This window comes from Mustela nigripes, chromosome 14 (genome assembly GCF_022355385.1).
Source record: "Mustela nigripes isolate SB6536 chromosome 14, MUSNIG.SB6536, whole genome shotgun sequence".
NCBI lineage: Eukaryota > Metazoa > Chordata > Mammalia > Carnivora > Mustelidae > Mustela > Mustela nigripes.
Genome location: NC_081570.1, coordinates 8409012 through 8436004, shown reverse-complemented (window position 1 = coordinate 8436004; position 26993 = coordinate 8409012). Strand labels below are relative to the sequence as shown.

Below are 26993 nucleotides of genomic sequence, written 5' to 3'. Positions count from 1 at the left end.
TGGTGTGAATGACCTTTAATAGAAACTCGTCCATCCCTCCCTCTGGAGGCGTCCAGGACAGGGTGATGTGCTGCTGTGTGTGGACGTCTCACTCCCCCCGCCACCCCTACATTGAGGACGAAGCTGTGGCACCGACACCTTTCCCGTCTCCCAGGAGATTTTCCTGAGTCCTCGTCTCCAGGGAACGAGGCTCTGCTCCCACGATAGGAGCGGATGAGGAAGGGGCTTCAGCAGTCCGAGGGGGCAGGGAGGGAGCTTGAATCTGATCTGAGTCTCCGTGTCTGCCCGGAAGCTTGGAGCAGACGTCCTGGGGCTGTCTTCTCGCCCTTAGAGCCTCTCTGGGCAGCGGGCTAAGTCCTTGCTCTGCTCACGTCCAGGCCACAGGAGAAGCCAAGGAAGAGGACTGGGTTCTCCAGGAAGCCGGGGGGGAAAAGGACAAGTTGCTACAAACAATGAACACGAATAGTGTCTCCCTGGGTTGGGTCCAGAGCCCCAGGAATGCCCCAGCCGAGGAGGTGGGCTCTGCCTCTGGCTCGTGGCCGAGTCTGTCCGACGATGGCTCCAAGAGCAATGGAGATCAGGAGCCTGGAGGCCGGGACCCCGAGGCCCCAGAGTGCCGCTGGGCAGTGGTTGTTGGCAAAGAGGAAGAGGTCCGAGGTGACCTGGCCTGGCTGATTAGGGATCCACGAAGGACACGGCGATGTAGCGGGTGCCCCTGGTGGTGGGGAGCCCCTCATGGTAGTGTGTGAGTCGCCCGGGGTGCATGAGGGTCCAGCCCTTCCGTGGGGCTCGGATGGAGCAGTTGTAACGCAGGAAGCGACAACCCCCGCCCTAGAAGACGGGAGGGGTCAGAGGAGGCTGGGCCCTTCCCCCACCCCCATGCTGGATTCTCCTACGCAGCCGCTTGGGACACCTTGTGAAGTCACGGCCACAGCTGCCTGAGGAAGACCCTCAGCCAAGACAGAGGGAGCCAGACCCCCTGCCTGGGAGTCAGGCAGCCCTGGCCAAATGCCAGATACGTGCTTGCTTAACCAACTTTCTGCCCCACCCAAGCCTCAGTTTCCCCTTCTGGGAAATGGGTATTAACCTCACAGGGTCATGAGAGTTCAGTGAGACGAGTAAAAGCTTAGCAACGGCGTTCTCAGCCGCCACACTGTGGACGTTTGGGGCCAGAAAAAAAAATTTTTTTTTTTTAAATCGGGCCCAAAAAACCACATGACATAAGCTTTACCAACGTAAACATTCTGAAGCGTGCGGTTCGGTGGTACTAAGTACACGCGTACTGCTGTGCAACCTTCACCACCAGGAGCAAGGGCATTCTCCCTTAGTGGCGGGCTGTCCTGGATGCCCCAGCCTCTACTTGCTGTCAGCACCACTGCCACAATCGTGACAACCAAGAATGTCTTCAGATATAGCCAATGTCCCCGGGGGCTGGGGGACAAAACTGTCCCCTAGGAGAACCCCCGTTTACATGGTGAACGCTCAAGAAAATGAGAGGAGTTTGTATGGGTGTCCTTCGCTGCGGCCAGCCCAGGACTGAGTCCCCGAAACACAGCAGTTTAAGGCATGAGTAAAGGAATGAATGAATGGCCCTCAGCTGATCACGCCTTGAGGCCCCCAGAACTGTCCCCTATCCACTCCCCATCCTCCTGATTTCCCCAGTTCTCCTCCAGCCACAGGCCTGAGCCCCACACCCGGGCTGACCCCATCCCTCCCCAAGGAGCCTTCTTACTCCCAAGAATGATGGATATTCTACACTCTGCATCACCGACGGCTCTCAGGCCTTGAGTGCTTACTGGGTGTCCACATAAGCTCTCCCCTGGATGAGCTCACAGAATTCTCACAGCATTTCTACGGAGGGCGCCCCACTAAGGGTCCCATCTAAGATGGGGGGAAACGGAGAGCCCAAGACACATGCCTGAGGCCACGGAGCTGGCCAGAGCGGGGCAGGCGGGGCCCCAGGTCCGCGCAGGCTGACCTCCGACTCCTGTGTCCCCGCTCCGCTCCTTCCCTATAGCACGGGGACCTCCTCTTTCTCTCCGGTTCTCTGGCCCCGGCTCCCCTGGGCCCTGCCCCCGAGCCCTCCTCCACCACCCTGTAAGCCGCCCACCTCGTAATCCACGCCGACCCGGTTCAGGGCGATGTTGATGGTGAAGGTGGAGGCGTCGTGGTGCGGCATGAGTGAGGGCTGCTCGTCCGGCTTGTAGCGGACGACAAAGGCCAGGTCGAACTGGGCCTGCGTCGAGGGAAAGAGAATCGGCTAGAGAGGGGCTGACCGAGAGCAGAAGAGGCTGGGGTGCACAGAAGGGACCCCTCATCCGGTCTCGGGGGGACACTGGCTCCCAGGGGGCCAATCTGTTTCACATAGTGCTCCCCAGAGCCCGGCCCAGGGAAGGTTCTCGGTAAAAATGTGCATAGGGAGGAAAGGACAGAAGGAAGGGAAGGTGAGGGAGGAGGAGAGGAGGGGAAGGAAGCCGAGCAGAAGGAGTGAACCAAATCCTTGCAAGCCTTCGTGGCAACTAGGCAGGCTGCCAATTCCTTGAGGCCAGGACCCAGGCAGTGGGGGCAGGTGTCGGCCGTGAGGGAGAGCAAAAGCCAAAGGGACGGTCAGCAGATTCTCGGCGGGAAGCTGGGAGAGGAATGGGTGCCCTAGCTTGCCAGCAGAGGCGTCACAGAGGAATTTAAGGACACAGAGGAGGGGGTCCTAGGGGTGAGGTCAGAGGTCAGAGGCAAGGTGGGCTGGTCCTACCCTGGACCCTTCCAGAGGCCCCCCTGACCCCAACCATGGGAGGAGACTGCACTCCCACCTGGAGACCAAATGCCCAGGCCTCCTCCGCAAGCTGGGGCTGCTCTCTCCTCCCCGCAAGCCAGTCCAGCCCTGCCCCCATCCCGGCCACCTCCCCCGGGGCGCCCACCCTGGTGTAGTAGCCGGGGTAGAGCTTCTCCGTCATGGGGGCGATGTACTCCACCAGGAACTTGTGCCACTCCCGCTCAAAGTTGATCTGGTTCATGTGGATGTCGATGGTCGGCACGTTCTCGTAGCCGCCCTGGATGCGGTTGTCCTGGAAACGACCCAGGGGAGCGTGGTTAGCGGAAATCAGAGATGGCCGCCTGGTGTGCGGCTGTCTGACCCCCACCCCTGACCTGTGAATGCGATGGGAAAAGGTCAGGGTACAGGGTCAAGGGAGGGCGCTCTGCAGAGAGAACGGAGGTCACTAGTCTGCTGACTGTGGGTTAATCAACAAGGAAGGATGTTTAAAAGGAGATCTCGAAGACAGAGAATGTCCTCCTGGCTGGAGGAAGCAGGGCTATGAATTCTTCCCCAGGAGCTCGGAGTAGGACCTGGAGCCTCAGAGGAGACCCAAGTCCTGGCTGACATCTCAACGAGATGAGACCTCGTGAGACCCTGAGCGGAGGACCCGGCTAACCCACCGGGGACTCCCAACCACAGAAACCCCTGGAGGATTCCTGGGTGTTGTTTGAAGCCACGAGGCTCTGTAGGGATTTGTGACACCACAGAGGAAACCAGTTCAGAGGGCCCCGGGTTAGCTCGGGCACTGGAGTCCCAGTGCTGACCGGGTCCCTGGAGCATGAGGGCCAGCAGACCCCAGAAAGCCTGGACTATCCCAGTTACTGGCTTTTAGAGTTTAGCTCAGCCACCAAAGCATGTGGCTTAGGCTGGGAACCGGAACCACAGGGTGGTCCAGCTGCCAGGTCAAAGGTAAGTCAGGTTCTGAGCCGCACAGGCCCAGAGGGTCATGTGCCTTTAAAAGTGCTCCCTAGGGACGCCTGGGTGGCTCAGTCCCTTAAGCATCTGCCTTCAGCTCGGGTCATGATCCCAGGGTCCTGGGTCAGGCTCCCTGCTCAGCAGAGCTTGCTTCTCCCTCTGCCTGCTACTCCCCCTGCTGGTGCGTGCTCTCTCTCTTTGTCAAATAAATAAATAAAATCTTAAAAATAAATAAAAGTGCTCCCTGAACTTGGGGCTCCTGGGTGGCTCAGTCAGTTGAGTGTCCGACTTGATTTCAGTTCAGGTCATGATCTCAGGGTCATGGGATCGAACCCTGCATCAGGCTCCACACCAAGCATGGAGTGGAGCCTACTTAAGGGTCTCTCTCTCTCTCCTTCTGCCATCCCCTCCTCTCCCTTAAATAAAAAACATTCCCTGAACTTTCCAAGATGAGTGCGGGTACCGGATTCCTCCTCTGGGGAACGCACAGCCTCTCAGCCCGACATGCCACTTGCTTCTGCTGTCTGGCGAGCGTGGCACTCATGTTCCTAATTCTTCCTCATCCCACTCTTGCTCAGTCCCCTCCCATGACTCACCCAAGCTGGGGAAGGAAGCTACGTCATTCTAATAACGAACCAGAAACTGGAAATCTAGCAATTCCAGAGTAAGACGGCTCCAGGTCACCACAGCTCGTGGTCGTGGCAGCATGGGCTGGACCCACACTCCACCCCATTTCTCAACGTTCGCCTACTCTTAAGTGCCAGAACCACCCGTCTGAAGAGCCAGAGAGGCTGGCTGGCTCGCCAGGGCAAGAGCCCAGAGGGCAGGTGTTGGCGGAGGGGCGGCCTCCCGGCACCCCCAGCCCAGGCACTGTGCCCACCTTGTTATCTCCCAGAGACCACTGGCCGTAGTGCTCCATCTCCTCCACCAGCTCATCACAGGCCGCCTCCGTGAAGATGGGGAACCAGTAGACGTCTGGGCAAGGCTGGGGAGGGCGGGGACTCAGTGACAGGGGTCTAGAGGGGCCCCGCTGCACCTTCCCCTGCCCCCACAGGCAAGGACCCTCATGCAGCCCAGTCCCTTCCTCACACCCTTGTCTGTCAGCTGCTAAGGGGGGAAGGAAGCAGAGCTCAGGGCTCGCCCTTCTCGGCCGGGGTCACAGAGCTCCTGGTGCAGGGCCAGGAAAGGAACGTGCACAGTCTCTCGCTACTGGCCCCTGGTCCCTAGCTGAGACCACATTTGGGGACGTTTTTTCTCTTTCTCACCGGGGCCAGAGGAGAAACTCAAGGTTCCCAAGGCCTCTGCAGACTCCAGCTGGGAAGGGCCAACAGAAGGAAGGGCCATCCTATGACCCACTCCATCGCCCAAGCATTGCTGGGGCCCAGAAAGGGGACGGGGCAGCTAGTGTCCTCCCTCTGCCCTTCCTCCCTCTCGGCAAGTGCAGGGTAGAGATTCAGGACCTTTGTCCCCAGAGGCGCCCGGTCCTTACCGTCTCTACCAGCTTCCCTGCCAGGGCCTTGGTATAGTTCTCGTGGATGTACTTCTCTTTCCAGTCCTGGGGGGGTGGGGAGCGGGGGCAGTTGGGATCCTCAGGCCTGGCCTGGGCCAGCTGGGGCTCACCCCTTGCCCAACTCCAGGGGACACTGCAAGAGGCGGTTCCTCCCCCCAGGCCCCCTGCAATATGGGTGAATGTGTGCCCGCAGGAGCTGGTGTCTGCACGTGTACCCACATGCGTGTGCAGGTGTGCGTGTCTGTGCGTGCACCCACGTCAGCCACAAGCTCGCAACACCTAGGAATGTTGTCAGCACTTTCTCCTCCTCTGATCTTCACAACACCCTCAGAAATGAGTGAGGCTGGGGTAGTATACCCATTTTAGAGCTAAAAGAACCGAGGCCCCAAAGCCGGAGAGGCTCAAGGGATAGTCCACCGACGGAGGCCTGACTCCTGATCCTCTCTCCTCCACTAGGTGGCGCTGCCGCTCAAGAGCCCTCCCACTGGCCCAAGTCCCTGGGGCGGAGGAAAGCTGGTGCCCCACGGGGTCCACAGCCTTTCTCAGGCTAAGCAGGAGCATCACCGGCAACAGGCTCACGGGGGTCTCTTCTTCTCCCTCCCCTGCCCGTCCAGCTAGGGCCTCACCTCGGGGTTGCTGAACACCTCCCAGAGGTCATTGTGAAGGTGTGTGGTCTGGTAGTTGTCCAGGGAGAGCAGGTGGCCAAAGGTGTGCCGGTTGGTCAGGAACATGAACACATCCTGGGGAGAACAGGCCAGATGGAAGAGACACCCCCACCCCCACAGTCCCACGCGCGGCCCAGGAGAGGCTCGGCGGCAGCCTCCTCTGTCCGTTAAGTTGGAGATGAAGGAACCAAGTGCGGGTCACCCCATCTCATCTCCCCAGCACCCAGCCCAGGCCTGACACAGGATACAATCAAGAAGGGCTTCCTGGAGGACCGAATAGGAATGAAAGGATGAATGTATGAAAGCAAAGGATGGAGTCTGCTCCTGACGTTTTGGGCATGGGGAAAAACATCATTATGCTGTCACTCTTTTAAAAAATAACCACAAAAACTTCCTGGGTGGGGCACAGGAGGAGGGCAAGGGTCCCTCCCAGGCACACTACTTGGGTATATTTAGGTGGAAGTTTAGGGGTTTTCTGGCTCTGTTGAAAATGGACCTAAAACAGAGGGGTGCGGAAACTGGGTCCACTGAAGTGATCCCCACGGACCCCAAGGACCAGCCTTCATGCCTGCTGCTCCAAGCGCCCCCCCACCAGGCCCTGGCATCTCAGAAACTCCAGGGCATAAGGTAGCAGACACAGACCACCTTCTCCATCAACAGGGCCTCCTCAAAGTGCCCAGCCCAGGCCGACCTGCTGACGGATATTGGCACAGAAGGCCATGTCGGGGTCCAGCTTCCTGTGGTGGAACAGGTCTGTCTGCCGCAGCTCAGCCCGCAGGGCACTGCCCTTGATCAGGTAGATGTTTGAGATGTATGGCACGTTCCAGACGCCACTAAGGGTGAGAGAAGAAGATGGAAGGCGGCTGCAGGCTGGTCACAGGCTGGGGGCCAGGGCCCCGGGGAGAGGGGGAAGTCACAGGCTGGGGGGCACCGCGGTGCTGATTCGGGCTCACGGGCCCAGGATAATTGTCAGGAAGTCCTTCCGTGTGTCGGACTGCAGTCTTCCTTGCTTTGGGGCCAGCAGGAATTTGAGGGCAACAAGGCCGGGACTATGGTGGGGGGGTCGTGGACAGACGGATGAGGGGGTTCTCATCCCGCAGGTACTCACACACGCCGGCCCTGCACAATGTCCACGTAGTCCTCGGAGCGGGCGTAGTAGCCGTCCGCACTCAGCGCGCCCCAGAAGTTTGACCACAGCCTCCCATGGCGGGTCATCAGGGGGGCGATGACGTTCCTGAGAAAGAGAGCACGTCAGCGGGGTTCCCCCGGCCCACTGGGAGTCCGGGGCAGATCTAACTGGATGTGGGGAGGGACAGGGCGAGGGCCTGGGGCAGGGCCAAGAGCGGGGGGGGGGGGGTTGGGGGGGGGGGGGTGGGCCCAGCGGGGGACCCCACAGCCTCCAACAGGACAGCCAGGGGCAGAGGGAGGAAGGGGCGGTCTGGCTTCTAGCAGGGAGAAGGGAACATTCTGGAGCAAGATGAGGGTGCCAGGCTGGGACAGGCCCGGGGTAGGAGGCGAGGCCGAGGTCAAGGTGGAGAAGGCAGGACGGCGGGGTGGGCCCGGAGCGGGAGCAGGAGCTCGGAGCTCGGAGCTCAGAGGGCCTGCCTGCCGACTGCCCAGGCCTACCACAGCCTCCCTTGCTCACTTGTTCTGCTCGATCAGCAGACGCAAGGTTTTCGGCTCCGTCAGAGCCACGTCGGCATCCACACTGAAGTAATAGGTGCAGCTCCGGTCCTGCCGGCACAGGTCCCTGCGGGTTGGGGACCTGGGGTCAGTGGGGCTGGGGCTCGGGCGCCAGGGTCCCAGAGAGCCCCGGAGCCGGGCTCTCCAGGCCTGTCCCTGTCCATGACCGCAGGGAACCAGCCCCAGGTATTTAAAGGGGTCGGGCCAGCCCCGGTGCAGGCTCAGACCCAGACCCCGGGCAGCCAGGCTCTCAAGGAGAGAGCTTACTCAGCATCCAGAGCTCACTCAGCGACTGGTATCAGGTGCCCTAAAAACGCTCGTACTGTGGAGAGCATGGCCCCCAGCTTCCTACACTACCCGGGGTTGTGGGTACACTGGTCCTGCCCTTCCGAAGTGCGGCTTGGTGAGCTGGCCCGAAAGCCTTATGAATATATGTTCTTTTCATTTATCTGGCCGAGGGCTCAGCAGACTGGAGTCCACGGTCCAAATCCAGCACCTGCCTGGTATGGCACAGCTCGTAAGCCAAGGACTGTTTCACAGTTTTAACTGGTTGGGGGAAAAAATTTCTAAAAGTGATATAAACACCATATGAAATTCAAATTCCAGGGTCCATAAATAAAACTCTGTTGGCGTGCAGTCACGCCCAGCAGGCTACAGCCATAGGGCCAAAGCACACGGATTTACTACCTAGTCCTTTCCGGGAAAGTTCACCAGCCACAGTCAACAGAGGACTTGTTTGTTTGTTCGAATGATTGGGGAAAAATCAGAGATGGTCTCTGTCAGCTTCTTCATCTACTTCTGGCCCTTTGGTTCTTCCTCTTTCTTTAGATTTCCTTCCTGCACCCAAAGGACACTGCTCGGCCCCACCCAGAAGCCCCGAGGTGGGTAGGGCAGAGACCATTTCCCCATTTGACAGACGGGGACACTGAGGCCCAGAGAGGGGCAGGAACTTGCCGGAAAGCACACAACAGGCTTCTGAACGCCTGTCTCCTGGCCCTGATGCTCCTGACGCCATGCCCCGCACCCTCCCACCCCCACTACCGTCAGCAGAGACAACTGTGATGCTCTGGTCCCCAACTCACGCGCCCATGTTCCTGGCGTCAGCATTGGCCATCCGAACCTCAGGGCCCACCAGTTTCACAGACGGGTACTCGTCGCCATGCTCTGCCAGGAACTGCTCCACTTGAACCTTATGGTGTGGTTCCTGGGGTGGGGGAGGGGAGGGAGAGAATGGGGACATAGGTTCCACCCCCCGCACCCAGGACCACAGCACCCTCTGCGACTGCAGGCCACTCCCCTTCGTTCCCCGCACACTCTTGCTGGCCATTGGCTTTCCTACCTCCAGACCTTTGCCCATGCCAGGCCTTCTGCCTGGAATGCCCTTCCCCAGCCATCCTTGACCATCCTCCCCTGACCAGGCCTGGCCCACCAGCCTCTTAAAAGCCTCCGTCACTAGGACAGCACCCCTGATCCCACAGGCCCCATATCCAGAGTCATTTTTTATGGTCTGGAGTACGGCCCAGGGATCTGCTTCATTGCAAAACGCTCCAGGTGATCCTTGGACCACCCTGGAAAAACAACAGTCCACACCAGGGGCCCCTTGCCTGGGAAAGCAGAAAGAACAGGACGTTTAGAACCAAACCCAGGATTTAGAGTGCAGCCCGGCTCTGCTAGTCAGCTGTGTGACCTTGGGCCAGCCACCTCTCCCATCTCGGCTCTCACTTCCTCCCTTGTGAAATGGAAGGGCGATTGCGCCTTCCTCACGGGGAAGGAGAAAGTCAGTCAGGGGACTCAGAAAGGCCCAGAGACGGCCTGTGACAACTGTCTTCTTCCACGCCGAGTCACAAAGTCGGAATTCATGGCTGCGCTGTTTTACGTCTCCAGGGAAGCTGGGAGCCTCCCAAGGGCCGGGCCTACACCCTCCCCCTCTTTCCACGGGGCAGAGCTGAATGAACGTCCGTGGCCCAGGCAGACCCGAGCGTGGGGCCACGCGGCCCTGGGCATGCGGTGCAGACTGTCAGGGCTGAGAGGTCTCAGAAAGGGCTGACACCAGGTGGGGTAGCTGAAGGACATTTAAGACAAGGAGCCTTGACAACCGCGAGGACAGGAGAGTGTATCTGGCTTCCCAGTTATGGAAACTGGGATAAGCAAAAGCAGAGCTGGGACCTGATCCAGCTAAGAAGAGGAGAGGGAGGGAGCTGGGAATACTGAGCCCGGGCCTGCTCCCCACAAAGCAGCAGGCCTCAGAGCTCTCCCCGATTCCCCAGAAGGTACGCAGGGCAGGAGAACCCATCTGTCACCGGATCCTATCAGGAGGACCTGAATGAGGCAGGGAGAGAAACCAGGCCCACGTTGACAGCTAGGAGTGCCTAGTGTATGCCTCCCCCGTGGCAGGGGCCTCCGCGTCCCACGTGCCCACTCGTGGAACCCCAGCAGCAAATCCACGTGGTCGGCACACTTCTATCCCAATTTAAGAGATGAGAAAACTGAAGCACAGAAAGGTTGAGGACTGTACCCAAGGTCACACCCGTACCCAGCCGGGCCGCCTCCATCTGGCCCAGATGCTGCTGCTGCTGTAACTAGTCCCGGAGATGTCCAAGGCCACCCCGTGAGGTAGGCCTGTTGCCAGCCACCTGCTACTCACGTGGTTGTGGATGAAAAGCCGCATCTGTTTCCGGGGGTAGTGGAGGCGCAGAAGCCGCTGGAAGAACAGGGATAGGAAGGGCGTGGGCTGTTCGATGAACACGCCGACCAGGACCGTGGGCAGAGCTTCATCCTGCGTGGGGGCGGGGGGGCAGTGTGAAGGGCTGGCCATGTCCAGCCACCGGGCCACGGCTGAGCCCCTACGGTGGCCCAAGGGACCCAGGGCCCGAGGCAGAGGTGTGCAGACTTAGCAGGAAAGGGGACCTGGGCCAGGCAGCTCCAAGCAGCCACGTGCAGGCAGGCAGAGGCAGGGCCCGGTGGGGAAGCAGGAGGAGAAAGTCCCAGCTGGGCAGAGCTTGTCTCGACTTGGAGCCAGGCCGAGCTGATGGCCCGCTGTCAGAGGGCCTGGCTGGCATGGGTTGGAAGTGAGCTATAAATGAGGAAGTGAGGTCCGTAAGACGAGAGGGGGCGCTGTAGGAGAGGAATCGGGCGAAGGAACCGGAACTTTGGTGTGGCTGGGGCAGGGTAGGAGCTGGAGCCCTAAGTAATCTGAGAAGGCTTCCAGGAGGAGGTGCCCGGGGGAAGAGGAAGATGGGAACCCCAGACGGGAAGGTGATCCTTTTACCTCCCACCAAAGACAATAACCTCTTCCAGAATCACTCATCCTCCCCATCCAAGGAGACCGAGCCCCCCTACGCCTGGCGGCCATACCCCAATCCCCCTGAGGCTTCGCAGGCTCTCATCACACACGGCGCAGCCTGTCTCGAAGGTCCAGAAGCGCGGGATGTAGTTGCCCAGGTAGTTCAGCTGCAGCTGTGGGGAAACAGGGGGTCTGAGACGTGGGGTCCGGGGCCCAGCCCACCCGTCTGAACCTACTGAGTCACATGCCCCTCAGCCCCTGGGGTACCTGCACCCCAGCCCTCTAAGGGGGCAGGAATGTGACTTTCCTTGGGGCAGGTTTTGGAGAGAATGTTCTGTCCCCCTGGAGATCACCAAAGCTGCTCCAAGGGCAGAGTGGGGCTTGGTGTGCTGCCACACCTTTGTCTCTGGATCTGCCAGGAGCGTGTAAAATGCAGATCACTGCCGCCTCCCACACCAGAGAGTCCCACTGAACAGCTCTGGGGTGGGGGTCAGGAAATCTGCTTTCACACTCGCCCCATTCTCTCCTGGCCACGTGACTCTGACACACTGAGGGGCGGGGCCAAGGACCACACTTGAAGCAATTTGCTGTGAGCCAGGCCCGGCTCCCCAGGGCCCATGAGGTCTGGCTCTCACCCCAGCCCCTTCTGAGCCCCAAGAGCACAGGAACTAGTCTGTCCTGCTCATGACTGACTCTGCCTTATGTTCTGGTGCAGACACTCCGTAAATGTTTATTGCCTGAAGAAACAAGTCAGCCCTGAAGAACGGGGTACGGATGACTCAGGTGGCCCAGCTGAGGCCCTAATGGGGACAGTGACCTCTTCTGTGTCTTGTGGTTGAGCAGGGATGAACATCACTGACCACCACAGCAAGGACACAAGGCACCACGCTGAACTCAGACGTGAGGACAGAAGCAGTGACGTGGCAACAGGCCCTCGGGGTCGGTGGGGAGGTGGCCCTGACCCCAAGGAGAAGCCATGGGATCGTGGTGAAAACAGGAGCCTCTGGCCCCTCTCTCGCTCTCTAGCCGCGGGCTGCGGCCTCCCCCTACCTTGGTGGGCCCATTGCCGTGAATCAGGACGGGGAGGGTGTCGTAGGCAAGGTTTCTCGCTCTCACGTGGCCCATCTCGAACTTGAGCACGACCTCATCTGGGGGTCAGAAAGCACAGACACATCCAGCATCAGGCCCAGAGGCTAAGCTCAAATCCTGGCTCCTTGCCAGGGCATGTTCCAGGCCACCAACACCACCTCTTTGAGCCTCGAGTTTCCTTGTCTGTGAAATGGGGTTAAGAGTGGGAGGAGTCCGGGACGCCTGGGTGGCTCAGTTGGTTAAGCAGCTGCCTTCAGCTCAGGTCATGATCCCAGCATCCTGGGATCAAGTCCCGCATCGGGCTCCTTGCTCGGCGGGGAGCTCGCTCTCTCTCCCTCTCTCTCTGATAAATAAATAAGATCTTAAAAAAAAAAAAAGAGTGGGAGGAGTCCGTGTTAGGTAAGCACTTAGCACCCTGCCTGGCACATGGAGTCCACAGCAACCGCCGGAATTTACTGTGATGACTTCTTGGAGCCGGAGGTAGGGGAGGGGACAAAGCGAAGACCTGAGACATCCCAGCTCCAGCTCCAGCTCAGAGAAAAGCCCCAGGACAGGGCCTGGGGATGTGCAGAGCAGCACTGAGAATATGCCAGCCCAAGCGGAAGCCCTGGGCAGGGTGGGGGACAGATCCTGTCCTGGTGGAGAGGATTCCTCCAGCAGGGTCCTAACCCCTTTGCTCTGACCCCGTTAGACAGCAGGAAGAAGCTGCCTGTCTGATAGTTATAAATGCAGAGGGGCCCGTCATCAGAGGCCTGGAAGATACCAGGGAGGCAGGCCCTCTGTGTAGGTGATCACGTGAGGGGGACCCTCTGTGCAAGCTCTTGGCTTCCCCAAAAGATGTTCTGGACCCGGCTTCTTAATGTAGGTCCACGCACTCCCAGAAGCCACAGACAAAGGGTGTGGCTGTGTCTGCACCTTCCCGAGAAAGGAGTCTTAGTACTGATTGGATTCTCAAAAACCAAGACTCCATTTACCCCGTAAAATCACCAATTAGTGGGGCGCCTGGGTGGCTCAGTGGGTTAAAGCCTCTGCCTTCAGCTCAGGTCATGATCCCAGGGTCCTGGGATCGAGCCCTGCATCGGGCTCTCTGCTCAGCAGGGAGCCTGCTTCCTCTCTCTCTCTATCTCTCTCTCTCTGCCTGCTTCTCTGCCTGCTTGTGATCTCTGTCAAATAAATAAATAAAATCTTTAAAAAAAAATCACCAATTAGCTATTGGGTCTAACTATTCCTTTTTAAAGACAGAAAAATGAGGCCTAAGGGTGTGTGTGTGCGTGTGTGTGTGTGAGAGAGAGAGAGAGAGACTTGCCCGAGGTCACCCAGGAAGGCAGGCAAAGGACTGTTGTCACCAGCCATGGATTTGGGGCCAGCCCCAGGGGGTTTCTGTTTTTAAGGACCAGGCAGCCTCTCTGCTTGGTCATCTATCACCCTCCTGTCAGCTCAGTCCCTGTGTGTGCCCAGGAAGCCTTCGCCTGGGACGGGGGAGGGCCGGGAAGGAGGGGAACCCGATCACCTGTAAGAGCCAGAGCCCCAGGACAGGGGGCAGGTACCGGCGGTGCGCACTGCCCAGCTGCTCCCAGGCGGAGCGCTTGTCCCCTGCCCGGGTGTCCCTCAGGCTCTCACCCGGACTTCTTGGTCCTCTTTTCTCCACCTCTAGAGACCCACAGCTCTGCCCCAGGCCATCCATCCAGGTGGCCTCTGGGGACCTCAGGACGGGGGCAGGTGACCTCCCAGCACAATGGCCACAGGAGAACCAGCCCACCCTCCTCAGTGGGCTCAAGCCCTGGAATCCTTACTTCCTTCCTAACACCCCTCTCAGGATCCCCCTCCCCGTGGGGGCTGCTCACCCAGGGCTCCATCCAGGTTCTGGAAGATACGGCAGCGGTGGTCCAGGGTGATGTTGATCCGTTCCTGCAGGAAAGAGGAGACCAGGCTGCAGCAGGGACAGGCGCTGGCGAGGGATGGGGCCCCATCACACTCAGCGTGGGGAGCCTGCCCGTCCACGTCTGCCACTTCCTCTCCCCACACCTACTCTGCCCTGTCACACTGGGGTGGCTGGCCACCCTAGGATCTACTGGTCCAGGGGCTCTGCTCGCAGAGAACCAGGGACTTTCCAAGTTGGAAGGCATCTAAGGAAAATAACTAATCCAAGTGCAGCCACCAGGATGACAACAAGTGCAACCACCAGGATGACAACAAATGCTTGTTTTTTGCTTTACTGTCATTCGCTAAGTACTATAAATGCATTAATTTAATCCACACGACATCCTGACGGGAAAGCGCCACCATCAATCCATTTTACAGATTTAAAAAATATAGCAGAGAGGTCGGATAACTTGTCTAAGGCCACACAGCTAGTAACTGCCTAAGCTGGCATCCAAACTCCAGGAGCCTGGCCCCGCACACTGGCCCTTACCCTCTTCTCTGGGTCCAAGAAGATCTTGGTGTAAAAGAGCTGGTCGCTGTCACTGTCCTGGCCTTCCCACTCGGCCACCAGTTTGCTGAGGTTGGGGGCATAACCGATGAAGCCTGCGGGTTGGTGGGTGACACGCAGAGACAGACACTTAGCTTCCCGCCTCCAAGTCAGGAGCCTCTGCGCAGCATCCACTTTCATTCACCTCCCCCTCCTTCTCCTTCTCTTAGGAGCCTTCCTGGATTGAGTGGGGGTAGTGTCTCCAGGCTGAAAGCACCCTGCTAACCAATGCCACTGGGTGACAAGTTCCCACTGAACTCACGGAGAAAGATCACAGGTACCTACTAACCTGCACCAGCTCAGGTGCTGGGCACCACACAGGTAGGTGGCGAATGAATGGATCAGACCAGGAGTCCCTGGAGAGCAGAGCTGGCGGGGCAGAGGCTAGGAGCCGCTCTTCTAGTTATCTGGGACACTTGGCCCAGAGAAGGGCAGAGGCTGGGCCAAGGTCACACAGTGCATGGCGGCTTAGAGGAATAAGCCCACACAGCATCCTGGCCACAGTGCAGATTGGTAAGGATAGAAGAGAAGAGGGAGAAGGGGACAGACAGGCAGAGGGAGAACACGCCAGCCCTGGCCAGGACCAGACCGTCTAGGCAGTGCTAACTCTCTAACTCTCCCAGCCAAGGGGGAAACGTGGCCGCTGGGGGGCCGGTGGAGGCGGGGGAGGGAGGTGGGGGTGAAGCCTCTTCCGGGGCCGGACAGAGGAATCCGGCCTAAAATACAGATTTTATTCCCCATGCAGCAAAAAGCCATGGACTTGTGTGAATTTGTGCTGCTGGTTGGAGAATGGCCCGGAAGGGGTGAGAGGAGAGGCTGGCGGAGCAGGGAGACCACGGCAAATGACCAGGAGCCAAGTGAGAAGGGGGGCCGTGGGGGTGGACGGGAGGGTGCAGCCCAGAGGTCTTTCAGAGTGGGAGGGGCATGACTGGCCCCCCCCAGACTGAGAGGCGGGGGAGGAGCCAAGGGAGGACATTCAGGGGTGACTGTGGTTTTGCCCTGTGCTGAAGGGTGGCTGTCCACGAGATGAGGCCGTTGGCAGGGGGGCCACCCTAACGGCAGCGGAGGGACCCCTCTGGAGCCCGCCCAGCCCCGCCACGCTCTCTGCACCCAGGCTCCTCACCTCCAGAGCCCAGGAACCTCTTGCCGTCGGACACGGCTGGGTACTTGGCCTCCAGCCTGCGGTCCGGGTAGATGAGTTCCTCGGCTGAAAAGACCACCTGACTCCTGGCTTGCCGGAACTTCTTCAGCAGCTCTCGAGGCCCGGAGGCAAACACCACGTCGTAGCTGTGGCCAGAGCCAGGGGAGGCAGGAGCAGGACAGAGGTGAGCAGGGGCTCATGAGGGTACCTCCTCTCATGTCACCCCTGGGATATCGATCTGCCCCATTGTCCCCGGCCTGGCCTGCAGGGTTCCCACCTCCCCTGGGCAGACCCCCCCGGCCCATCTTCTCGCCACCAATGGAAATGGTCTTTTCTGGGCTCAGGGATCCCATAAAACTATAGGCAACCTTAGCTAGAGTGATCCTCCCCCCTCCCTTATCCTGCAAGGGCCTCATTCTAGAATATTCCATCTCTTTGCCGAGGAGCCCTGCCCAGGAGGCCCCCCGCCATCCACCTGTCCGTGAAGAGAATGACCAGGTTCTCCTTGTCTGCATGCTTCTCCAGGGCTTTCTTCAGCAGCCGAACCTTCAGCCCTCCGCCAGCCGATGACCCCTTCTCCCCACTCCAGTCCTCCCCCAGGCCCAACGCCTGTAGAGAAAGGCCCCTTAACATGGGCTTTTGGAGAAGAACTATTTTGCCAGCCAAAATTCCACTCCCACGGGGACAGTGACCATCTTTGCCTGTGTCTGCCCAGGACCTCCTCCTTCACCCATAATGAAACCATTCTACAACGTATGTGAGGCTGACTGGCCTTGGGGGGGGGGGGGTCCTGTGACCACACCTGACCAATCAGTGTGTCCCATCCTTCCCAGGACCATGGGTTTCAGCAGGTGCCCTAAGCATGGCCTCAGAGTCTTCCCTGGGACTGTTCTGTTCAAACTAAGGAAAATCTGTTTAGTTCTGCTCAGGTTGAGAAGCGGGGCAGGTGGGTCTGTGGCTGGTGGTCACCTTGCCACCATGCAGAGAAAACGGGTCTGCTAATGAAGACCAACGGGACCTAGAGATAGAAAGACGAAGCCCTTACCATGCAGCTTGAACCCCTAGATCCAACTATGCCTGAAGCAACCCTCTGCTTCAACCTCATTCATGTGAATTAATCCATTTTCTTTCTGGCTTAATGCCATTCGATTGCAAGCTGTACAGGCAGTACCATGGTCTGCCTTGCCCACCATCTGATCCCCAGTGCCTGACAGGAGACACTTGACACACTCTGCTGAACAGAGGAACATCTTCCTGCAGGGTTGCACACAGAGGACACCAAGGGGACTGGGCATCGGCCTGTGTTTCTTTAGAGCAGCTTTTACACAGGTGCAGTCTCCACACTATGGGCCATCCTAAAATCGCCTGGGGTGGGGGTGCTGGTGGAAATGCTGGTTCCAAGGCCCTGCCTTCTAAACCGGCCACACACACTTCCCCCACTCTGCCACCTCCGGCATCTCCCACACTTTGACTGTGTTCTCCCTCTCCTGCTCTTCCTAACTTGTCCTCATCTTAAGAGCTTCCAGAAGCCTTCCCTGTGGCCCCCATTCGTTTGGGAAGGGCAAAAGCCCTGCTCCTAGACTCTCCCGCCACCCCCTGGCTGTCCTGCCCCCTCCGCCCTGCCCGGAGAGCCTCTCACCTGGATCTTGTAGTTGAAGAACTGACCCGAGCGCTTGAAGCGCCGGAACCCCTCCGTCTCCCTTGTGGCCACCGTCAGGACTAACAGGTTGTCTAGGGACAGAGAAGGGCGTGGTGAACGGCACTGGGTAAGGAGAGGCGACAGGCGGGAGCAGGTCCTTGTCCCCAGATGTGGCAAATCCTGGCAGGATGTGTCCCTGTGTCCACCCGTTATAGACAAGGGCCCATGCCCCAAGTAGGAAGAACATGGTGAAGGTCTGCACTTGGGTCTCCCAACTCTCCTCCTGAGTTCCATCCCCCTGGGAACTGATCGGCATGACAGGAGGTGTCCAGAGCACGGGTGTCTGCACCTTGCACTGTGGGGCTGGGTCTTCCTGGATTTAGGGGGCTCTGGCCTTGCGCAGGGGTGGAGGCAAAGACTGGCCCTGAATGCTGGACACCAGGAGGACCTCTCTGGTCAATGCTGGCCAGACGCCCAGGCATGGCCACTGCCCTCCGTGCCTATGCCCGGGGCACACTATCTAACCCAACAGTCTTTCTTGCTGAACTTCACTCAGCCACCACGGGAGAACCTATGAGTGGACCCTGAGTGGGAAGTGATTCAAAATCCCTAGCTTTTGGGGCACCTGGGTGGCTCAGTCAATTAAGCAACGGCCTCTGGTTCAGGTCATGATCTCAGGGTCCTGAGATTGAGCCCCGTGTCAGGCTCCCTGCTCAGTGGGGAGTCTGCTTCTCCCTCTCCCTCTGCCTGCCACTGCCCTGCTCATGCTCTCACTCTCTCAAATAAATAAAATCTTTAAAAGAAAGAAAGAAAGAGGAAAAGAAAGAACAAAATCCTTAGCTCTGACTACACCAGCTGTAGTACCTTTTTAACAAGAGACCTCTTTTGGGCTCTGTAGTGTAGCTTCACATTTGCAATGGAACCTGCTGGAAACAACACCCCAGACAGCATCTCCAGGAGCCCTGGGAAAGTCCCTTCCCGATCACAGTTTGAGGCTGGGTTATCTAAGGAACAAAGGCTCCAGAGCTGGCCTGCCTGGTCAGAATCCAAGCTTTGCTCCTTACCAGTTCTGTGACCTTAACAAGTCCTTGATTTTTCAGGGCCCCATTTTCTTCTTTGTCAAACAGGGACAATAATAGTACAGTAGGAGCATCTGGCTGGCTCGATCGGTCAGCACACGATTCTTGATATTGGGGTTACAAGCTCAAGCCCTGTGTAGGGCACAGAGACTACTTAAAAAGAAAACAAAACCCAACAGTACAGCAGTCCCCCCTTTATCGGTGGAAGATGCAGTTCAAGACCCCCAGTGGATGCCTGAAAACACAGAGAGTGCCAGACCCCTTATATACTGTGTGTTTTCCTGAATGTACCTATCTAGGATATAGTTTAATTGTAAGTCAGGCTCAGTAAGAGATTAGCAACATAAAACAGAACAATAACAATATACTGTAATAAACATTCTATCAATGTGACCTCTCTCTCAAATGACCTTACTGCACTGAGCTCTCCTCTCTTGTAATGGCGGGAGATATAAAAACCCTACATGACAAGGGGCACCTCGGCGATTCAGTCCATTAAGTGTCTGCGTTAGGGTCAGGTCATGATCTCGGGGTCCTGGGATTGAGCCCAGCACTGGGCTCCCTGCTCAGCAGGGAGCCTGCTTCTCCCTCTCCTTCTGCCTCTCCCCCAGCTTGTGCTCGCTCTCTCAAAAACCCAACCAACCAACCAACCAACCACACTACAGGACAAGAGGAAAGAAGTGTAGCTCTGTGACACGGTCAGGCTGTACTGACAGATCCTCAGAAGGAGGATCATCTGCTCGCCCGCAGATAACAGAGACCCCTGTACCTACTTCAAGGACTGATCAGGGAGAGGCAAACATCTTGCTCTGGTATTCAAGATCCTCCCTGATGGGCCCTCTAGGTCCCAGGGCCAGTGACAATGACACCCCTTTCCTGCCACCACCTCTATGAAGCCTTCTCAGATTTCTCCTGACCTTTCCTGCCCTTAGAGGTAAAACCCCCTCCCCTCCTTTGTAGAACTCATTACTGTTTCCCTGAAGTCTAGGACATAATGCTTTTCTGGGTGGACAGACCCAGCAGGTGGCCAACCAGTAAGGCCTTCTTGTGCACCCGGGCTCTGTGAAAGCAAGAGGAGCCCAGGCTCAGAGAACAAAGGGGTCCCGCCGGGCGGAGCTGGCTGAGCTGGCAGAGCCGGGCAGGCTGCTGGCCCCAGAGCAAGGGGCGGCCCAGCAGTTTGGGCAGGAATCCACTGGAAGTGGCCCCAAGGATCTGGGGAGGGAAGGGTGGATTCACTAGGCAGGTGTGGAGAGGGGAGGCCTCACCACCTGACCGCGGGGACCAGGAAAGTGGGGTGCTGCTCCCACTGGAGGAAAGTCTCCCCCAATTCTGGCTTGGATGGTTAAGTGAGCAGAGGCGAGTTGCCAGCTCTGAGGCCCTCCTGTCCTTGGCAGGGGCTGCTGGGGACAGGAAAAGTGTCACATTTCATGGATGGAAAAAGCCAGCGTGTGTGTCTGTGTAAGGGGCTAGATGGGGCTCCCGCAGTCAGGCTGCAGGGGGAGGGCCGAGGGGATGCGGTGGACGTCTTGAGGCTCCTTTGCTGAGTTCCCTCTACCAAATCGTGGTACCAGATGGCTAACCTTTACCGAACACCTTCGGCTTGGTTCTAAGCCCTTTATTGGTCCTAACCCCCTCTTCCTGGTGAGCAGCTTGCCCAAGGGAGCCAGGAAGTGGCAACACCAGGATGTGGACACAGAAGCCTGGACCCAGAGTCCCCCTTAACCCCTGCACACACTGCCCAGGCCCGGGACAGTGACCAGCTCTCTATCTCTCCATCTGTAGAAACCCTCACTGTGGTGGAGGAGAGAGCCCCAGGCCGTGCCAGACAGCCCCCTCCAACCCAACAACTCAGTCTGCCTCTTCTGTTTTCCTGGATGCTGCCATGTGTCCCTCCCAGAAACTTCACAAATCTAGTGCCTGCCTCCCTGGCTGAGGAGGCGACCAGGTCACCCAGTTCAGAGGTCCCAAGCCTGCCTGCACAGCAACATCACAAGAGACGCTGTGAACTCCAGACTCCTGGGCCCCAGGACCAGAGGGCCGAGATGGGCCCAGAAGTCCAGATTTATCCCACATCTCCTGGGTGATTTCTGAGGGTCAGCCACATTTGGAAACCTCTGATCCAGCCCATCTCCTGGTCCTGACTGTGGGCCTGGAGGTGAGTCACAGCAAAACTCCAGGAAGGCCCCTCCCCCAAGGGATCCTGGCATTACCTCTCAGCACGGCCCACCCCCCACAAAAGCTGCCTCACTGAACCCAGCGTTTATTCCATTCCTGTTCCCGCCTGCACAACTCACTCCTCCTCCTAAAGAGGCCTTGGTCCTCCCACCAGCACTGTAAGAGGGTTACCCTCTCTCCACATCCTCTCCAACATCTGCTATTTCTTGTCTTGTCAATTTTTGCCATCCTGACTGGTGTAAGGTGGTACCCCAGTGTGGTTTTGATCTGAATTTCCCTGATGGCTAATGATGTAGAACATTTTTTCATGGGTCTTTAAGCCATTTGTATGTCTTCTCTGGAGAAGTGTCTGTTCATGTCTTCTGCCCATTTCTGACTTGATTATTTGTTTTTCCGAGTGTTGAGTCTGAGAAATTCTTTATAGATCTTGGAAATCAGCCCTTTGTAGTGTCATTTGCAAATATGTTCCTTCATTCCATAGGTTGTCTCTTTGCTTTGTTGACTGTTTCTTTGGAAAACTGTGTGGATGTTCCTCAAAAAGTTAAAAATAAAGCTACCTTGTGATCCAGCAACTGCACTACTGGGTATTTACTCCAAAGATACAGATGTAGTGAAAAGAAGGGCCATGTGCACCCCAATGTTCATAGCAGCAATGTCCATGATAGCCAAACTGTGGAAAGAGCTGAGATGCCCTTCAACAGACAAATGGATAAAGATGTGGTCCATACACACAATGGAGTATTACTCAGCCATCAGAAAGGAGGAATACTCAACATTTGCGTCAACATGGATGGGACTGGAGGAGATTATGCTGAGTGAAATAAATCAGAGAAAGACCATTATCATATGGTGTCACTTACTTGTGGAACATAAGGAGTAGCATGGAGGACATTAGGATCAGGAAGGGAAAAATGAAGGGGGGGAAATCAGAGCTTAAGATGAACTATGAGACTGTGGACTCTGGGAAACAAACTGAGGGCTGGCGGGGGGATGGGTGAGCCCGGTGATGGGCATTAAGGAGGGCATGAATCGCACGGAGCCCTGGGTGTTATCCGCAAACGATGAATCATGGAACACTGCATCAAAACGAATGACGTACTGGGTGGTGACTAACATAATATGGTAAAAAAAAAAATTAAAAAAGAGGGGCGCCTGGGTGGCTCAGTGGGTTAAACCTCTGCCTTCAGCTCAGGTCATGGTCTCAGGGTCCTGGGATCGAGCCCCACATCGGGCTCTCTGCTCAGCAGGAAGCCTGCTTCCCCCTCTCTCTCTCTGCCTGCCTCTCTGCCTCTGATCTCTCTCGCTCTGCCAAAATACATAAATAAAATCTTAAAAAAAAAAAAAAAAAAGAAAGAAAAGAAAAAGAGGCTGTAGTCCTTCCTCCGTGAAGCCCTCCATCCTCTCCTCCCCTTATCTGGTGCTGCGCTGGCGTGCCCAGCAGGTGAGACACCAGTACAAACCTGCCCCATCTCCCTTTGCTGGGCCAGACTCGCGTCTTCATCTCCTTGGCCTCCTGCCCCCACCCCGTGGCTGGGACTGAGTGTGAGTCTGGACGTCTGGTGTGTGCTGTCTGGCCTTAGGGAGCACGTTGGGAAGGTGATTCTAGAAAGCACAGCCATCGGCTGAGCCCTTAGGAGACATCACGCGCTACACGAAGTGTGTTGCGTTCACCATCACCTTAACGATCCACATCCCATGTGGCGGGCGGCACTTCTATTCCCCCTTGTGCCTGTGAGGAAACTGAGGCACAGAGAGATGAAATACCCTGCCAGAGGTCACAGAGGCTTGAAGTGAGAGGTGAATGAGCTGGAATTCCAGAGGCCCGTGTTCTCGGCCTCACCGTTTTCCTGGCCAACATTCTAGAATGCTGCGGACCGAATCCAGCACGTCCAGCCGCCTTTACTTAGGCATCTCCAGTGTGGCCGGACACTCAGCTCCCGTCCCATGGCGGGCACCCACCCAGAGCACAGGGCACACCACGGGGCGACACTGAGCAGGGTCCAGTTCCAAGCACCAGGTCCGGCCCCCCTGCATTCTGGCTGGTCCAGCAGGCCCGCCTGGGGCTCAAGCCCGGGTCTGCGTGAGGCCTGACACCCAGGGCTCCAGGCCTGCTTCCCCGGACAGACAAGCTGTGCTCCAGGATCAGCAGAGGTGAGTGGGAGGGAACAGGGCAGAGTCGCTGACAGATTGCTGGGTGAGTAACTTAGCCTCTCTGAGCCTGTCTCCTCCTCTGTAAAACGGGGTCCTAGGAACCCCAGTACCTTCCTCCCAGAGACCTTCCCAAGGACTGTAAGAGCTAATGTCTGTGAAGTGCGTGGCACAGGACCTGCCCATGGGGGCCACACAGGTTCTTGTCATAGGGACCCTTCCTGGAGAGAAGGCCAGCTGCTGCCCTCGGGGTCCCAGCTCCAGAAAAGCTGTCTTCCTTCCAGAGGGCAAGAATGATGGGGAGAGGCTGTGCCCAGGGCCCTGGCGGGGCGGGGTTTAGGAAGACACCTCTCTGGGGTCCAAAGATGAGGCTGTGAACCCAGGCCTGGGTCGCTTTGCTACAGCTGGTGCTTCCTCCTCCCCAAGAGGGGCCAGCCCACGCAAGGCAGAGGAAGGCTCTCCAGGCACCATCGGAAGCTGGGGCTGCTCTCTGCGGCACGGGAATGAATGAAGCTCCTCCCCCATCCTCTGGGCTCACCCCAGGCTTGAACAGAAGCCATAAAGCAGGTGTGGCAGAATGTCAGGAGATGGGGATTCCCAGTGCCCAGGAGCCAAGTGTGATTCTCCTGGGTCTGGCGCCCCACTCGTGTCAGTCTCCTGAGGTCTCCTCAGACACTCCGCCGCCAAAACACACACACACACAAACACACACACAGCTGGGCCTTCCTGACTCCTGGGATTTTTCCATTCCCTGCATGGAACAGTATGACCCACAACCCCCGCCCACGCCCTATTGACCTCCTGGAGCCTCAGAACAGCAGCCACCAGGCTCCAGCTGGTCCTTCCCTCTGCATGGCCAAATCCAGGCCCTCAGGGCAGGCAGGGAACAGTAATCAGCCAGAAGCCTCTACAAGAGGGAGAAAGGACCAGGGGGCATCTGGACTCTCTCCTGCTCCCAACTCTATGAAAATTTGCTTGTTTGGATGTTGCTTTGCTGACAGCCTTTTTCTGTCCCCCACAGTGGGCTGGGGACACCCCCCACCCCGCATAGGTCAATGTCCCCTTTCCCAAGTGCAGGGCATTCTGGAAGAGGAGAATTGTATCTCCCCCATAAGACTGGGCATCTACTGAGGAGAGAAGCTCTGAGTCCTCCCCTAAAATTGGGAGCTCCCTAAAGTGAAAACTCCATCTTCCTCTCCATGTGCCAAATCCACGTGTGTTCGGGTACGGGGTGGACAAGCCGCCAGGAACACCATTCCTGAGCCTGCCCCACTCCTCCCCAAGAGGCATCAGCCCACACCCCTCAGCAGCTGCCCCATCCCAGCCCCCTGGTACTGACCAGGCATCTCAGCCCAACCAGGGGACGGAGGAGCTGGCCTCTCTGGCGGCTGCTGGAGTGTCCCTGCCTCCGGACCCCTGTCAGTGGGTCTGCAGGACAAACCACCCTCCCACTCTGTCCTAGCCAGCAGGCTAAAGTTGAACAGATTCCTCCAGACAGCATCTCCACGCAACAGGGGTGACGAGCAGTGGGTCCGAGTCCCAGTGAACGACTCTACCTCCAACCACCTACAGCTACCGGAGACCAGCTATTTAACCTTTTGGGGCCTCAGTCTTGCTATCCGCAAAACGGGGCTAATGATTCCTTACTTATCAAAAGGGTCTGAATGGAGTAGGAGAAGAAAAGGGCCTCCACTTGACAGTGGCTTGATATCAGCTCCATGTCTGGCCTCCCCTTACTTCTTGTCCATCAATCTACTATCTATGTAGTCTCTGCCGGGTGTTCGACCTGGACCATCTCGATGATACACAGGATCCTGCACTCTCAGTGGCGGCTACCTTCCGTGACCTCTGTCCCCTCCCATCACCTGCTGCTGGGGTCAGGGCACCTGAAGCCCCGTCACTGATTTGGTCCCTCTGACTCTGGGGGCTTCGCTGGGGGCAGCGGGAGTTTTCTCTCTTGGCATGGGCTGGGGGAGGACGGAGCACACATCGGCAGAAGCAAAGCAAAGAGACGCCCGGGATACAAAGGCTATTCTAGGGCTCCAGTCTCCTGACCAGTGAGTAAACCCAGGCCACAGGCCTTTTGCACACACCACCAGCCCAGCGCTGTGCTCAGCACCTGCCTCACTGGATTTTTTTTTTTTTACCTGATTCACTACCCTGCTGGAATACTCCAGGAAAGCAGGTGGTGCTGGGTCCAAGGAAAAAAAAGGCCTGAATAGGCCAGGCATAGAGCTGGCTTCATCCCATACAATCCTGGCTAGAGCACTAGGACTCGGGTACCACTCCCCCCAGTTTGCAGGCTAGAACACCAAGCTTCATGGAAATTGGTCACCACAGGTTTTACCACTGGGAGATGCATAGCCTTGGGCACAACCTGGCACAAAGAACGTACTCAGAAATGGCAGTTTCCACCCCGTCCCTGGTGAAGGTCTGAAACAACACCTTCCTGCTCCCTCCAGCTAGCTCCTCTCAGAGGTTCAGCAGACAGCCCTGGAGGTGCCTGGGGGAGGGGTGGGGTGGGCAGGGGCAGCACCCCCTCAGAACGGTGGGGCACACTCTGAAATCCAATCTGCTTTGGGGATGGAGAAGGAACACGACTTGCGGAGCCCAGCAGATCCCGAACCAACCATTCCAAGACCGAACAACCCTAGGCAGTCAGTGCACCTGTCTGAGCCTTTTCCTGCTGTGCCCCCTGGAGGGAGTAAGACCCACCCGGCAGGGGTAATGCAGACCACATGCCTCTGCCATGGGGGACCCCATGCCATCCCCACCCCCATGGCTGGGATGCCTAGAGGCTCCCACGGAACCAGACACCGCTGAGCGTCAATCCTGGTTCCAAGGTCCGCACGTTGTGGGATCTTGGGCAAGTGAACGGACTCTGGAGCCTTAGTTTGCGCAGCTGGAAAAGGGGGATAAAAGCAGAGCACACGGGAGGTGGAGATCACCCTTCACGGCTGCCTGACACATACACAGTAGCCAGGTCCTTACTACCGAGACAGCTCTAATCATCTGACCCTCTCCACGCCCCTCCCCTCCCGGCCGCACGACGCGGGAGCCGCAGCCGCAACAGGGGAAGTGATTCGTCCAAGCGGCCAGCGAGTCAGTGGCCCAGGGACCGGAACCCGGATCCCCTCGGAAGCCCAGGCCTCCCGTGCAGACCGGCAGCCCCCAGACCAGCCCCCCCCCACCCCCCGGCCCCCGGCCCCCGGCCAGGCCCGCGCCCTCACCCTCCGGCTTGGAGTCGCCCTTCGCTTCGGCCAGGAGCAGCCAGGCCAGCGGGGCCAAGAGCAGCAGCGGCCGCATGGCCGGAGTCTGGGGACGTCCGGCCGGCCCGGCGGCGCTCGCAGGCTGGAACTTTCGCGACGGGGTCGGCGGTCCGGCTGCCACGCACGGGGCCCGCCCCGGGGGCGGTGTCGCACCGCCCTCCTCTCCCTCCCCGCCGCCGCGCCCGCCCGGGGGAAGGGTTTTCCCGCAGACTCGCCCGAACCCCGGCCGCCCCGAGCTGGGGCGGCTCCCGGGTCCTTCCGCCGGCCGGTCCTCCGCCCCGCGCTTCTCCCGGGGCTTCTCCGCCGCTGGAAGTGGTGGGCGGGAGCTGGGGATGGGGGTGGGGTGGGGTGGGGGAGAATGTCGGGGAGTTCAGAGGCGTCCACGTCCCTGGCGAGATCCTCCTGGCTGCTGGAAATGCAGAAAGTGCATCACCATCTACCAAAAAAGGAAATCACTTAATCCGCCTTTGTGTTCCTGGGTGGCAAACAGAACCTCTGAGCCGAGGAAGGTCTTGCTCTTGAGGTCGCCCTGTTAAGTGAAATGAATGAGTGAAAGCAAGGAAGCAAGCAAGGAAGGAAGGTAGGTTAGTGGTTTTTCACCAACGTGAGTCTTCAAAGCTCATCAAACACTTTAAGGGTTTCTTAGAACAAGGGCTTCCCGAGCCGATGTCAGCCAGGGGCAGCCAGGGAAGAGAAAGGCAGCCTCCCTTCCTTGGAAAAGGCGCTCAGACAAATCTGAGAGCCTCCTTCCAGGACATTAGTTTCCAGAGGAAGGGTGGTGGGTGCGACTCTGGATGGGCAGGGGCTACCATCCCCCAACCCCTGGGTGAAGAGAGGGGACACGGGGAGGGTGTTACTGAACAAGGCAGAGTGGGCCATGCCTAGGTTCTGGGGAAAAGAGAAATCAAACTGTTTCAGTAAGCGAAATCCTCTACCATTTGCTAAGTGTAAGTGCAAAGAAAGGACATACACTATGACCCCACTCAAAAGAATATCCTCTTGGGACGCCTGGGTGGCTCAGTGGGTTAAAGTCTCTGCCTTCAGCCTAGGTGGTGATCCCAGAGTGCTGGAATCGAGCCCCACATCGGGCTCTCTGCTCCGTGGGGAGTCTGCTT

At 58.0% G+C, this 26993-nt stretch overlaps 1 protein-coding gene across 1 annotated transcript; it reads right to left on the bottom strand.

Annotated features, from left to right (window-relative positions):
• Positions 1–26051, bottom strand: PLOD1 (procollagen-lysine,2-oxoglutarate 5-dioxygenase 1). The gene is made up of 19 exons (XM_059375602.1): positions 25840–26051; positions 17208–17299; positions 16044–16177; positions 15551–15714; positions 14371–14483; positions 13802–13865; positions 11919–12016; positions 10940–11041; positions 10230–10361; positions 8668–8789; positions 7548–7652; positions 7011–7136; positions 6594–6735; positions 5864–5977; positions 5217–5282; positions 4608–4712; positions 2916–3062; positions 2111–2236; positions 1–831 (listed from the first exon to the last, which is right to left on the bottom strand). The coding sequence occupies exons 1-19, from the start codon at positions 25913–25915 to the stop codon at positions 676–678; spliced, it is 2184 nt and encodes a 727-aa protein (XP_059231585.1). The 5' UTR covers positions 25916–26051; the 3' UTR covers positions 1–675.
• Positions 26052–26993: the final 942 nt, after the last annotated feature.

Excerpts from the sequence above, each read along its gene's own strand:
- PLOD1 (XM_059375602.1), bottom strand. The coding sequence starts at position 25,915 with ATGCGGCCGCTGCTGCTCTTGGCCCCGCTGGCCTGGCTGCTCCTGGCC. Across the intron at positions 15,715-16,043 it reads GTCATTCTCTTCACGGACAG|CTACGACGTGGTGTTTGCCT; the intron begins GTGGATGGCGGG and ends CTCTGGCCACAG. Across the intron at positions 4,713-5,216 it reads CAGGGAAGCTGGTAGAGACG|CCTTGCCCAGACGTCTACTG; the intron begins GTAAGGACCGGG and ends CGCCCTCCCCAG.